General features: G+C 46.0%; 1 protein-coding gene across 1 annotated transcript in view; it reads left to right on the top strand.

Annotated features, from left to right (window-relative positions):
- LOC143143261 (uncharacterized) overlaps positions 1-15,658 on the top strand; it is a 413,719-nt gene that overhangs the window by 86,154 nt on the left and 311,907 nt on the right. The window contains exon 14 of the mRNA XM_076304324.1: positions 13,050-13,094. Within this exon, the coding sequence (XP_076160439.1) occupies positions 13,050-13,094 (45 nt within the window). The remainder of the gene's footprint in view (positions 1-13,049; positions 13,095-15,658) is intronic.

Genomic DNA, 15,658 nt, shown 5'->3' on the forward strand with positions numbered 1-15,658 from the left:
CAAGGGAAAATAAAGTTTCTATCGAAACGAGTGGAGAATTTCAGTAGAATGTGCCAACAAAGGTCAGCCGGCTCGTCGAGTCGGCCGTGCCTCGACTCGACGAGGTTAATTACTCTGGAAAACGTGTGATCGTGGATCTTGCGAACGTTTGTTTCTCGGTATCGGGGGAACGTTTCCGAAACGTCGAAACAGAGAAACCAAGAGCCAGTATGGAGGAAGTCTTCGTCGATCGAAGCCAAAGCTGGCCGAGAAACGTTCGGAAATTCACGAGGACGTCGTTCGGCGCCGTGTCGTAAAATTATCGGTCGCGGTTCTCGCTTCGCGTCGACGACGTCGCGGAAAGTCCTAAAATGAAATCGCTCGGCGTAGAGACGATAACCTCGGCTCTCGTCGTATTGGCCGACCGCCAAAGTAACCTGCTTTAATATCGCGTGACACGTACCGCGAGCGAGCACGGCCCGCGCCTGTACTCGCGAGAATTTCGGAAGAAGGATACGGGAACGGGTCAAGTTTTCCTTTTGACAGGGACTTGAAATATTACATCGTATCTGTGCAACGATCTGTCCGTTGTCCCACATACGTTGTCCCTTCGATGAGCGATTCTTCGGGCAACTTTTCAATAATAACACCATCGTCGCGGTAGAAACGAGCTCGAAGGACCTCGCGTCGAGTAACGTCGCACGCGAGCGTACTTTCGCTCCGATTGATTAAATTATATATTATTATAATCGTCCTGCAACCGGTCCCTTGTACAATCTAACGCGAGAACGAGGATAAGAAAATATTGATCGAACAATCTCGAACGGACACGCGGACACGTCGAGAAGCGCGACGCGTGTTAAATTATATATTATTATAATCGTTTTACGATGCTGTTGCAATTTGTCTTTCATTCGGGTCGACGGTAGGTAAGAACGAGGATAAGAAAATATTGATCGAATAATTTCGAAGAGACGATAGACGCGTCCAATTAGGACGTAGCTGAAAGGTGTCGACGACGAGACGCGTTTAAACAATCGGAGCATTCAACGCCCGGAATAGATCGTTTATCGTTGCAAAAGCTGAAAACGATTAACAGGGGCGGCCGGTGGAAAATCGAAAGTTTTTCTATACCGAGATGAATAACACATGACGAATTTTATTTCCCGTATAGAAAATCGAAGCGTCGCGCTTTGTACGAAATCTTCCGTGGGAATTATTGAATTTTTCTATAGCCGGTGTGCTTTCGGTTCGCCAACGGGTGGTCTCGAATTTTCGATCGATGGCGCACAATGGATTCGTCGAGTTAAATCATAACGGAGAATTTCGTCGTTCGATATACCGTACTTAGCGTTCCGTTCGAAATACCGTTTAATCCGCCGAACGCTGCTCGGTCCAGATTCATAACAGAGCTATAGAAATAACGGAAACGGAGATATTTGCACAAAACCGCGTTTAATAGCTGGCAGCCGCTATTAATAAACGCGAACAGAGACGGAGACCGTACCCCGACGGAAAGCAGATGAAAATTTTCGATTATTTTCGCGAACAAAGCTCGAGAAATATATCATCGAATATTTAAACACCCCTCGAGAACGATATTATCGGTCTTTCCAATTTACAGAAATTAATCTCGCGAATCTCAAAATACGCTCGAACGCATTTCCGTAGAAAAAAAAGAGAAAAGAAAGAAAAATCGATACCTCGTTTCCGGTTGATTAATTGCCTTCGATTCTCGATGAGTCGTTCGAGGAACACCGTCTCGAAAAATTATGATCATCGAGCGACCTTGAAATTTTCCTTCCTTCGAGAAACAAACTACGACCACTCGCGAGTTCGAATTGTCCGAATGAACAAAATTTCGAGCGAACGGTGCACCCCGTATAACGGTGCGCCGTTGAAATAAATTCACAGTACCGTACGGTGGACGGGCCAAATGCTGAATATTGTTCCCCGACGAATTTGCGAATTAACGATTGCGTCGGCGACGAGCGAGCAACGTTTATTCAGCAATTACGCATTCGGAACGGTTCAACGGTTGTACGAATGTTTCGCGTTCGTTCGTCGCCGACAAACTCGAAGCCCGACGATGGTTCGTTCGCGCGCAGGTAAATTTCGTAATTGCCAGAAGCGTTTAAGTAGGAACAATTATTCGAGCGTGGCCACGACTGGTAGCCAACGATCGACCGGCGACCCTGTTCGCGACGTTATTCGGGACAACGGACCGTGGGGTGTATTCGACTGCATACGTTCTCGGTATAACAACGGAATTAATTTCAAACAGGTTCGAATCGCCGATTCGGTGGGCCGCGGTCTCCTTGAACGCGTCCGATTGATTCGCTTACGGGGAATCCCGCGTTAATGCTCGCCGAACACGACCGTGGTCGTTCCTTCGCCAAGGAACTGGTACCGTGATGGATAGAGGATAGATCGTGTTACTTGTTTTCGCGAAATCTGGAACGATGGGGGAAAGACTCGAGGGATATTAGCTACCCGGGAACAATGAGGAGAGTAGACTTCGGTGCTTGCGTGTAATATATTTATAACGTTAAATATAATAATTCGATCGAATCGTATAATAATAATAACAATAATTCAATAGAACTATAATAATAGTGATAATCATAATAGTAACTACAACCATAATTCAATAGGACCATAATAGTAATGGTGTATCATAATAGTAACAACAACAATAATTCAATAGAATAACAATAATAATAATAATAACAACCATAATTCAATAGGACCATAATAGTAACGGTAATCATAATAATAACTACGACAATAATTCAATAGAATCGTAACGATAATAATAATAATTCAATAGAACCATGATAATAATGATAATAATAATAATTTAAGCTCACGATAACAATGATAGTGATAATAATAATTGAATAGAATAATAATTATTTTCGGTGAATGAAAATATTTATCGCTCGATGAATTATATCGTTCGAACAACGTGGAATCGGGATAGTTTATTTCCTTTCTTACGAAGAGTTTAAAAATATTTCACGAAATAACGGAAGTTGTTTGCGCGAGTTTAACAAAAGAATAATTTTCAAAAGGGACGTAAACAGACGACTCCGATGTTTACTCAACTTTGTAGGGCTGTATCGAAAAATTCTACGGAGCAAGAAAGTTTCGAAATTTAATTCGCAACAATGTTCGTTGTCGACATTGTTGCTGCAAAAGCTACGGGTAACGAGATACCTATCGTTTAATGGTGCCCCGTTCTCCGTTCGGTATTTTTCGACGTTACGAATATTCCGAAGCTACGTACTTTCTCAATTCGTGGAACACTCTATACGTCACGAGCTATAATGATCTATGTACTCGTTCCCCTTCCCTCGAAGAGGATCAGAATTTTTTATTCGACGAGGTTCCTCCCCTCCCTCAGCTCGAATAAAAGCGAGGTGACTTTTGTCCCGCGTTCCGCGAACAAACTTCGATCGTCTCCGCGCGACGTGCAGGCGTATCGAGGCGTGACAGAGTTATAACGCCAATAAAAACGACCATTATATATATCCGCCGTCAGCGGGTCGCAATTAATCGCGGGCCGACGCAAGGAACGCGCGTACGCGCAATAAACATCGCTCACGGCCCGTTTACGAGGAACGAAATCAGCAGATGGAGCGACGAGATCGAGCGCCGGTCTTAATTTCCCGTGTAGCTCGCCAATACGACGAAATTAACGGGAGGTACGTTACGGAATCGAAAAAAAAAAGAGAAAATGGAACCATTTTGTTCCACATTCTCGAAACACCGCGCTGTTTAAATTCGTGCTCCCAAGGGTCGAAGGAAAAAAACTTTCCAACATTCTTCCCTTCTACGGAAAATTCTCCGCCCGTGCTACGTTTAACGATAATTCTCTGGATTCTCGTTATTCCGGGATATCATTGGGTAATCTGCATCCGAGATATTCTACGATCTCTCTCGCGATTCGAGGGTCACACGCGCGTAAATAGAGTAGATTTCTCCGCAAGGTGTGATCGAGTAAAATAGATCTCTCCGCGAGGTGTAGTCGAATAGAATAGATTTGTCCACGAAGTGTGATAAAACGAAATTGATTTCTCTAGAAAGTGTGATAAAATCGAATCGATTTCTCTACAAGGTGTGATCGAATACAATAGATTTCTCTACTAGGTGTGATAAAATCGAATAGATTTCTCTAGAGAGTGTGATAAAATCGAATAGATTTCTCTGCAAAGTGTGATAAAATAAAATAGATTTCTCTACAATGTGTGATAAAATCGAATAGGTTTCTCTACAAAGTGTGATAAAATCGAATAGATTTCTCTGCAAAGTGTGATAAAATAAAATAGGTTTCTCTACAAAGTGTGATAAAATCGAATAGATTTCTCTGCAAAGTGTGATAAAATAAAATAGTTTTCTCTACAAACAGTGATAAAATAAAGTAGATTTCTCTAGAAGGCGTGGGTCGAGTAAAATTGATTTCTCTACAAGGTGTGATAAAATAAAATAGGTTTCTCTGCAAACAGTGATAAAATAAAGTAGATTTCTCTAGAAGGCATGGTCGAGTAAGATAGATATCTCCGCAAGGTGTGATCTCTTTCTCCTCTAAATATATCGCGTTGAGTTCTCGATTTTTTTATTTTTCGCACGTTTCGCATTTCTCAACGACGATCACAGACACCCGTACCGGGTGTCCCGTGAAAACCACGATGTAAAGTTTCCCGGAAACGGTCACGTGAAATTTTTCCACCGTTTCTCCGTAGCTGGGCGAGCTTCTACGATAGACCGGGGTATCTCGAAGGGAACACGAAAGTGCTTGGCGACGCGCCAGGCCAACTTTTTCTCTTAGTTTAATCGGGGTCCTTCGATTGATCGATCGGGGGATAGACGAGAGGGGATGGTGGATCCTCGGTAGGGGCTCGCGAGGTAGGAAAATTGAAAGGCGCTCGAGGAAGTGCATCGAGATTAGAGGGCTGGGATAATGGGCTATTAGCGAGCAGGGGCTCGAGGGGTCGGAGGAGAGAGGGAGAGACCCGCTCCAAGTTGGGATCCCGTGCTGAATGCGAGAGCTACGTAATCTTATTATATCGACGATAAGTTCGCGGGATGTCGGTGAAGCGATGAAACATTGGCGGAAGTTGTTAATCCGTGGAATCCGTTGAAACGGATTGGATTTCAGATTTATCGCGTATATCGGCCATACGCGAACGTATTGTTGCTCCGATCGCGAAAATCGGGAAAATAATTCCCCACGGATGGTAGAACTCGCGAGTATCCGTGAGTTCCCGAGATTGATTTTCAACCTCGACGATTTCAACGTTGACCGTTTCTTCGCGACTTTACAAGGACTTCGAACGAACCCTAGAACCCGTCTAAAAACCGTGCAAAGGGCCGGATTAATTACGAAAAAGAATTCAACTGCATCCTAGACCGACCGCAAGATTCTTTCGTGATAATTAATCGTGCATTCGCCACGGTGTTAACGATAATCGCTTCTGACGTGTCCAGGATTCTCGCTACTAGCTGCGAAACGACTACCGCGAGAATTCTTCGTAACGCTCTCGCGATCCCCTCGCCCCACCGGTCAGCTGTCAATAATACAACGTAACAAATGGCGCGCCAAACGAGAACCGAGTTCGCGGGAACAAAACGGGATCCCCACCTATCTTCCGTTCGCGCGTTCTTCGTAGATTCCAGTTACGTTCGGCACGCGGATAGAACACCTCACCGCATCGAGAATTTTTCAACCGAGCCGTTTGAATTATAGAGACAGCTCTGCACCGTAACTCGAGCCATTAGTCAAACTAATTGTACTTCTTCCCCTACCCTCTCCGCGGAGACACCGCGGCCTCCAAGAACCGGATTAATCGTTCGGCGAGCTACGCGCGGATATTCGAAGGAAAAAGCTCGGTTGCGGTTCCGCGATCGTTGCGAATATTCCTGGTCCGTGGAGATTCGTACATTTCGGGGGTTGTGGGGTGGGGGGTGTCCAATGGGGGGTCTCCTAGCGGCGCACCGATCGGTTACGCGTTACGCGAACGCGTCCCCGCATCGGTGTCTCCGATGGTGGGGGTTGAGTACTCCCTCCGACGAGCGTTGGAATTTTTTGTTTTCCCCTCGATCGCGGGGAGTGGGGGGCACTGTTGCTCTTGGGAGGTTGGCGGGGGTTAATTTCACGGCGCGGCGAGCCGCGCGGCACGGCGAAACGACGCGTGACCCAGTTAGCTTGGTCGTTTCCCGGTGCATCGACCTGGACGCGCGTTTGTTAAGGGTGTTTCCTCCGTGTCTCGGCCCGAACGAAAAGGAAGGAAAAAATCGTCTTATTTTTCCACGCGACTCGACATCCGTTTCGAATCGATACGCGCGCCCGAATGGAACGAACACCGCCGAGAATGTCTCGGGAACCGATCGACCGGATCCAGTTGGAAATTTTACTCGTTCCTCGAGTATACGATATTTATTTGTTCGAAGCTTTCCTCCTGGTGCAAAGTATCGTTAATAATTTGTTATCGGAATAAATTACCCGAAGGGAAATTTTTTTAATTTTTCCAAGGAAGTCGACATTTCAGAATAGATTGTTTAGGAAATTTTAGTCATTCGTGGAGTATACTTCTAGAATGGAATTATTTGGAGCTTTCCTCCTAGTGCAAAGCATCGTTAATAATTTATTATAGGAATAAATTACCCGAAGAGAAATTTTCTTTATTCTTCTATGGAAGTCGACATTTCAGAATTAATTGTTTAGGAAATTTTATTCGTTCGTAAAATATACATCTGGTCTGGAATTATCCGGATTTGTTCGAAACTTTCCTCGAAGTGCAAAAGTATCGTTAATAATTTATTATCGGAATAAATTACCCGAAGAGAAATTCTCTTAATTTTTCCAAGGGAGTCGACATTTGAGAATAGGTTACATAGGAAATTTTAGTCTTTCGTAGAGTGTGTATCTTCTTGAAAATAAGGTCTTCTTTCAGAGAATAAACGTCGAATATTTCTCGATGGAGGAGTTCCTCGAGAGCTGCAAAACACGTGAAGGATCTAGGGACAAAAGTAAGCCACTCACCGATTAGAATGACACATCGGGTACGCCGCTGGAAGATAATTAACTCGTTTATCACCGGAGGGAATTAAACAAAAAAAAAAGAAAGGATTCTTCCCTTCTCGAGTATCTTAACCGGAATCTAAAGTTTCGGTCTAGCGTGTCGGGTATTTTTGTGGGAAAAAAATGTGAAATATGGCTCGATCGGTGAGCTCCCGAAGGGCGGTCGGAAGACGAGGTAGGGCAAAGAGGGCCCTCGTCTACGGGTAAACGTCCTTTAATTAAGTTGTCCAGGATCTCAGGGCCGGGCTGTCCGTCGAAGTTCTTTACCCGGCGACTCCTGATGCGAAATCGATGCCATCGGGCGCGAGAGCCGAGGACATCGTCTCGCTCGAACTAAGGAGGGATCGAGGGGGTTTCGAGGGGGTTTCGAGGGGGTTTCGAGGGGGTTTCGAGGGGGTTTCGAGGGGTCTTCGAGGGGGGAGGTTCAATAAAAATTCCACGGGAGCCTCGGCTGGCAGGAAACGTCGTAGCGTGCACACGTAGACGCTGGCTTCGCGATCGGCGTGCGCGCGTAGACTTTGGAATCGAAGCGGAGACGGACTGGAGCAGAGAATGGGGTAAGAAGGGGGAGGGGCCTCGGAGTTCCCTGGGATCTCCAGCCATGGAGGGAGAATGTCTTTTTGAATTCCGGGCATAACGGTGGCGAGAGGAGCACGAGTCACGCGTTCCCGATAAAAATTGTTCCGACTTTTGCTCGCGGGCCATCGGTCTAGAAAAATCTATCCCCCCACTGAGATACGATCGAGAGATTATTTATTCGTTCTGGAACAGTTGCAACCGACTTGCCCCGAGGGGGAATAATGCCCGCGGTACTTTATCGGAGAGGTGTGTTTGTCAACGTTCCATTGCGAACACACTTTTTCAGAAAATATAATCTCGAAAGTTCGAAAAAACTAAGAACGGTGAAAATCGAAAGTACCGAAGCGGGCATCCGTGTAAAAATATAATTACCGGTGCATCGCGAGAGGAAAGGATCGAATGAAATTTGTGGAAGGAGAAAGTACCGAATTCAAAAAGTGAACAAAAATAAAACACAGTGAAAATCGATAGCACCGAAATATCCGCATCTCTGTAAAAATTCATTCGAAATTCGTTCGAGAAACGCAAAATGTCTTTAAGACGATCCTACAAAATCGAAGAAGAAACGTTCTTCGTTCGCGCTATCAAATACTCGAATATTGTCTTGGAGCGCTTTCGCGCGACCTAAAAAGTAAATCCCTTCGGAGTGCGCGTCCATTGCATCCCTTTTTTGCACTTTCGAGGTGTAGAACGCTCTTGTAAATTTCTTACGAGAACTTGGAGCCGCGCTTCGGAGTTCCCGCTCGCGCCAAGATAGCGAATTACAAAAACGGTTGTTCCAGAGTCATTGAAAAATAAATCTCCTCGAGGTGCGCGCGAATCCCAGGCTTTTTTCTCCCCGAGACGTAGAACGTCCCTGTAAATTTCTTACGAGAACTCGGTTGCTCCGTATAACCGAGCGAGTTCCGTTTCTCGGCCGCGGTGCGAATTACAGAAAAGGCTGTTTCACTCCGATCGAAGTTCCACAGTCATCGACGAACTCCCGCGGAACTCGATAACGCGGTCTCCGAACCCGATGCTCGACAGCCCCGTATAATTAAACAAACGGAGGAATGGAAATTATGCGGCCTGGGATCTGACTCGGCGGCGGACAGACCGAGATGAGAATTCCGCGATGGAAGTAATTCGCGACGCCTCGGAAGACCTCCCGATAAAAATTCCAGAGGAGCCGGGCGTCGATGGCAATTTCGACCTCGACACGCTGGAATTTCCCGCGATCGATTCGAGAAACAGAGGGGATCATTTGCGAGCGGTGTGCTCGTTGGAAAAGGCTCGCGAGGACGCGTTTACTTTTACCAGGGTGCGCTTGCGTTCTATCTGGAAAGTCGTTGATCGTCGAAATTCTATAAGCTCGTCGCCAGTCGAGGTTAAATCTTCATTTTATTTCATCGAACAGCCTCTTCGCGGAAGATAAAATATTCTTTAACATTTTATTCGACACGTACGAGCTGTGTGTTTTCAAATTAAACAATTGTTTAGGACCAAAGTTCCTCTCTAGGTATCTCGCTACGTTTCAAGAATACAACCCCAATATCCGAATGCAACGATCGTTCGGTAATAAAAATTTGTACAGAAGAAAGAAAATATTATGGTATTTCTTAGTTTCTTGACGTTAGATGTGGATGTTCCAAATATTGGAGGGTCGATATATTTTCGAGACCGTGTACCTTTTCAATCATACATCGGATAAATAGAAAGTTTGAGAAACAGAAGGAAAAAATGCCCCGTTCAGCTGTGCCACGGATAACTATGAAACGTCATCCATTAGGAAGTACGGACAGTAGTGGGTCAGACGTGTACCGGTCGGTCCTCGAAGGCCCGGCGACTAAGCAAAAATTGCCAGTGTGCACGTTCCCCTTGCACGCGGCACTAGATTCCCCTTAAGTCGGGTGACATCTCCGCAGCTTCTCGCGGTACCTATATTTCAAACGTCGCTGTTGATCAAAATTTGCTGGAACGAGACTACGTGACTTTGAGCCACGCTTCTCCTCGCGCTTCGACCACCCTCCAAGTATCCATCACGTTCGAGAGCAATTGCACGGAAAGCTTCGCGAAAGAATGGAACGCAATTTGTACAGATTTTTGCCGGAACGTCGAGGGCAGCTTCCTTCGACGTCCAAGGTGCCCATAGGTTCGATCCCTCGGTTCCATTATCGTTGAAATAAACGTAGTTGCTTGGGTTCCGACGAAAAATCGGCGCGATAAATTCCCGTGACTCGTTTCGTCGACGTTATTTACGGCCTCGGTCTCGCCTACGAATATATATCGTCGACGCTGTTTATAGGCGGCCATTTTTCCACCCTCTCGCCTCTAACGACACGTCGGACACTTTTAAGCCTAACAGGTGGCAGATTATCGAGCGTTACGCTCGAAAAAATATGTCGACGAATTCGTCGTTTATTCCTTTCGCGTACCGGAAATTCTCGTTCGGAAGACGGTAGAGGGGGTGCGAGCTAAACCGTTTCGCGATTTCCTCGCGCGATATTTCGTCGAAATTCGCGCGCGAGCAACGATCGAGCGCCGGTACGTGTCCTTTCTCGCGTAATTTCTGCCCGGCGATTTCTACGCTCTAGCGAGCCCGCCCAAAGAAATAGAAAATATCGCGCGATACTCGAATTAATCCGTGATAATTTAATTCGCGGGGAGATTTCTCGTGTATTTACCGTGCACGATGTCGCGGAACATCGAACTCTCGAGGGTTCGTCCCGTGAGATTTCAACCGCGAGAGTGTCTTTCGTTTTCAGGTATTCTCCTCTACTCGAGTTCGAGCCTGAACTTCTACGGTCAGTGATGACATAATTGTAGCCGGTGGATGATTTTTAAATCACTTCGAAAGTTCGATCGATTCCATGGAACGAACCGAGTCGTTCGTAGCATTGTTTATTTTGTAATCTCCGAAAGGGACCGAGTAAAAATTTTAACGGAATTCATCGTCGAGATGCAACGATTTCGAATTCATTTCAAATCGAACCGTCGATTCCTAACGAAATACCAACCGAATAAAAAAATTTCCGACGACTCTCGAGGAACTTGGTAGATAAATATAATTCAAGGGAGCGTTGCATTACTCGAGATCCAATAGTCGGGAATATATACCGGGTAACAAGAAACGGTAACTGCGTCGAAATATCGCGGAAGTTCGGCGCGCGTTGTTTCCACCGTTCCACCATCGATTACCATATTTTTTACGACACAGTCGATATACGACCGATCGTATTCACGCGGCTAGGATGCGCACGGAAATGGAAATGCATGCACGACGGCCACGCAGCTGTTTCGCATACGAGATACAAACTGTTCGAATTTCATGGAAACCTCCCCGTCCGCCCCATCTCGTTCCACCGCGCCCCGTTGTCCTCTTTCCATCCCTCAAAATATCAATTCGTCGGCTCGCGTTTCGATTTCGGTTAGGCTCGGTGCTGGTATCTCTTTCGCGTCGTCGAGCATACTTTCGCGATGGTTCGCTACGTTCACCTGCAACAATTTCTCGTTTATCTATTTTCGATCGTTTGCAACAGCGAACTGGGAGTTTCACCCCTGAATGGGTTTTTCTGCGAGCGCGTGCAATTCTCGATGACGACGAGTTCGCCGAGTATAGAGTGTACGCGATCGCTTGCTCCTCGAGTAGCGGCTAACCTTGCATCGAAATAATTCGATCGGTTGTTCCATTAACGAAAGTAGAAAACATTCGCGAATATTGTCGCGCAATATCTTTTGTTCGTCCACGCGTATTACATTTTACTCGTGAATAATTCTTTCCAGGGACACTGTTGTTACAGTTGACTTTTCTGTTAGTAATATTGCAACAATTGGTAAATGTTCGCGGCGCGTTACAGGACTTCAATGGCTATCGGTATTAGACACGTGCTATATATACATCGAAAGTATCGAAAATCACCACCTGCCTATTCCCTTTGAAGTTACGGTCCGGGAGCATCGAGGTTAGGTTTCATAACCTCCATTTTTAGCTGCACTTCGCCTCTCACTCGTCGACGTAGTTTATATATACACTTAACACCGTGTACACGGACCGGTAGTGCCGTGATTCACGATACTAAAATTAAAATATCTCTCGAATTAATAATTTACATCCGTGGGCTAAATTTGTGAAACTCCATCGAAGAAATCATCCGCAATCTTCGTTCTTTGCGCGTTCGTCTAAGAAACCAATTACGTTAAATTTCGCAACATTTCCCGAGTAACGAAGAGCAAGAAGGATAATTACAATTCGTGGATTACAATGGGTCGTCTGGTGTATAGCTTCAAAGCGCTACGAAGACGATTAATGGTAATAATTCGCGTAACAGGGACGGTAAGAGAGACCCGCAAGATCTCTCTGTTCCGTTTCGGAAAATGTTTCAGGAATCGCGACGCTTATGGCCCTTCGTCGCCGTTTGTTTCCACGATGGACTAAAATTCTATCTCAGAGCCGGCGCGTAACAACGCCAAAGCGAGCGAGCGGAGCCGAAGAACGCACGGGGCTTGGAATACATTACAGCCTGTCACGTTAATGCCCGTGCTGCACGCGACGCTGTTCCGGCGTATAACACACTCGATTTAACTGCGTTTAGTTTTAAAGCCGGTCGCAGACCATTTCCCTCCCCCTTGGCGATACATCGAGTTCCACTTCCCGTTTCCACCTGGCGGAACATTAACACCCGGGGTCCGCTAATGTGCGTTCTCTGTCGTGGAAACCGGCTTAACCGACGTCCGACATTCTATTCTACGGCGTTTCGTCCGCGAACGATCCTTTCCCCGCCAGAGACACGGGATTCCAGTCTGCTCGACGATTTACCCGACGTTTTTCGCGCCATAATTCTCGACGAAGAAGACCGATAGTCCGTGCTACGGATACAGTAGGTTCTCGACAAATGCGAAAGCCTCGCGACCGAGATTCACATTTATCGAGCACCGTCTGCGAAGCTCTGTCGGAATTTCGTCGACAGCGATGCTCGTGAAAAATGACAGAAAAAGAAAGGGAATTTCTTCTCTTAATTTTTCACATTTATCGTGGACATCGATTTCACATTTATCGTGATGATAACGAGGAAAGAAGTGACATTGTACTGGGATTTTTTTTTAAATCGAAATGGAGAAATTTCTAACCGGCTAAAAGTTTCGATAAAAGACACTTTTACTCGGCGAATAAAAATTGTTGTAAAAGAAATATATATACAGTATATATAGAGTGTCTCGACCGAAGGAGATCTGTATACAAAATATATTTTTCCCTACTAAAAGGTATTATCCGACTAGAAAAGGAACTCGAGTAAAATAATAATGTAAAAATTCTTTTTGCCCTTCGAGACCATTCGAGTATCGTACAATTTCGTTTCTTTTTTCTTTACACCGCATAGCAAAGTTTCGCCACGTAATGTAATTCCTGGATTCTCTCGCGTTGTTTCAGATTTCTGCCAGCCTCGTCCGGTCCGACTTTCCTTCCAGCAGTCAGGTGAGTGACGTTAATGTCGTCGATGGTGAACGCCCGGATCTTCGCTGCTCGAGAGATTGCTTTCTCGTCCGGATGTACCTGGAAGACGAACACGAAAAATGAACCTCGCTTCGAGACCTCGTCGAGCGTGGGAAGCAATCGTCGTTTCCGCGTAGCTAAGTGTACGAAACTGGAACAAGTTGAATATGATTAGACAGCTGTCGAATGTGCCCAGATTTCTCTGCCGAGAGTTCGCCCCGAACTCGCGTAAACTCCGAGTATAGTATTATTTACTCGACGAACTGCTTTCTGCATCGTGGCTCCTCGGGCGCGTTTCGTTCTCACCAGACATTAATTCTTAAGGTTGGCCGATCGTACGATAGATTGGCAACGATTTCCATTTGTAGAGAATTTTATCGTAATTTCTATCGCGAGCTGAACGAGAGAGGGTTTCGATCGAAACCGGTGGCTCGAGAAATTGAAAATATTCCTCGAACGGTAATGGAAAATTAATCGCAATAATAACGTACTTATTTTCGTCACCTCCGAGCGTAGAAACTTCGATCACTTTAATCGGTGAATGAAACATTGAATTCAATAGACGCTTCTCCTGCGTCATCGAACTAAAAAATATTATCTTCGTAAGATTGTTCTCCGAGTAATTGCGAAAATTACGTCGCGGTAAGTATCGAATTCACCGTGTATCGAGATAAAGTACCGAGACGAGAATTTTGCGAGTATCGTTTGTTTAACGATCGCGCGACTACGGGGCAAGTGCAATGATCGAGAGCGACTGCATCCGGAAGAGAGAGGTAACGATGTCCCGCAAATCGAGCGGAAATTGCGAAAACAGGGGGAAAAACAACGTCGAAGGGAACGTGTCCTAGGAAAACAACGGACAACCGAGTCCTGGCAAAGAAAATATATACCTCGGTGTCGGTTTCCATCGGTGAGAAGTTACGGCGATTCGTGCGCCGGAGTTTGTACTCCGGATGGAAATGGGGAGATATGGAAACGCGGAGCGCGGCCAGAAATGATTGCATTCGAAATTGGTGGAACGAGTGACGAATAGCGAGCCCGGAACACTCGCGGCGAAAAATACTTTCCCTGTGAAACACTATTTTTAACGACGTGTCTGCCGCCCGGTTTTCCCTTCACCGCGATAATTCCGTGTACGGCGACACGCGCGAGGGGTACGAGCCGAGACGGGATGATTCTTCGCGCGTAAACGAATCGAAAATCTACAGTGTGTCTCTTTTTCTCGCACGAATACCCGTTTCGAAGCGACGCGCACGCGAGACCATTCCCGACGACGAGAATCGACGCTACAAATGTTCCGAGTATTTTTCAGAAGATAAAGCAATCGAAACGATACCATCCCGGGAATTTGGAGAAATTTTTCATCTCTCTTCTCCAATTTTGGAACACGATCTCCCTCGGAACTTCGCTCATACGCAGAATCGAAAGGCTAATTTCGCGACGATCGAAACGATACCATTCGGGGAATTTGGAGAAATTTTTCAACTCTCTTCTCCAATTTTGGAGCACGATCTCCCTCGGAAGTTCGCTCACCCGCTCCAAATAGTCCACGGAGCGGAATATTTGGCAAACAATCTCGTAAAATTATTCCAAGTTCAATATTAAAATCTATGTCCACGGACGCAAGTTCCGATGATAAGTACACCGTCCGAATAAATTAAAATCCGCGTTGCGAGAGATTATTCACGTTAAACCGTTACGCGGTCGTGTGTCACGAAATCGTACTCGCTGCCGCTTTTTTCCGATGCACTTGTCCCTCCGGATCATTTTGCACAGGTTTGGTAACACACCGTACAAAATTTCCCCGACTTCTCTACCGTTTATTTTCGCAATCTGTGACACAGTTGCTCCAAGTATCCTCCGTAAATAAAAAGGTAAACAGAGCTCGAGTGCTCGACGGGTTAATTTTACAACGCACCGCTTCGCGTGGTACGTCGTTGGATCGGTGGCTCTTGATCCCCCGTTTTATCCTAAAATAACAAGGGGAGAACGGGAGGTTGGTGGAAAAACTGGCGATGGTAGGGAAACGTGACAGGTATTATCGAAGCAACCGCCGAAGAAGATCACGAGTCGAGAGTAACTACGGTCCTCGGGACTTTCTCGTTGAAGAATCCGTGGTGCGCGAAAGAAACGAAGAGGCGAGGGGTGCGATGTCGCCTAAGAAACGACACGTGGAAAAGGTTGGACCTGTGTCGAAAAACGGGGAAAAACGGGTACAAAGAGGGGACGGGTGAGAATATATCGTGGCAGTCGACCACGTAACGTCGTACTTCTCATTCCGCGATCAGAGCGTGCTCCCCATGATAAAAAGGATATCGAGATGCTCGAGAAACCGTGCACGGGACGACTCGAAGGGGACCCATAGTCCAACGGAACGGAATTATTCTCGAACACCTGCGAGGACGATTTATCTCACCGAGACCGAGACATCTGCGCGGTTGAACTCGGACACTTTCCCTCCGTGGAAAATAAGAACGATCGGATGGAAAAATGAACAATTTCTCGCACGTATCGGAGGTTGAATTTAGGTGAAAATTTCACCGTTC

Source organism: Ptiloglossa arizonensis, chromosome 2, assembly GCF_051014685.1.
Source record: "Ptiloglossa arizonensis isolate GNS036 chromosome 2, iyPtiAriz1_principal, whole genome shotgun sequence".
Taxonomy (NCBI): Eukaryota; Metazoa; Arthropoda; class Insecta; order Hymenoptera; family Colletidae; genus Ptiloglossa; species Ptiloglossa arizonensis.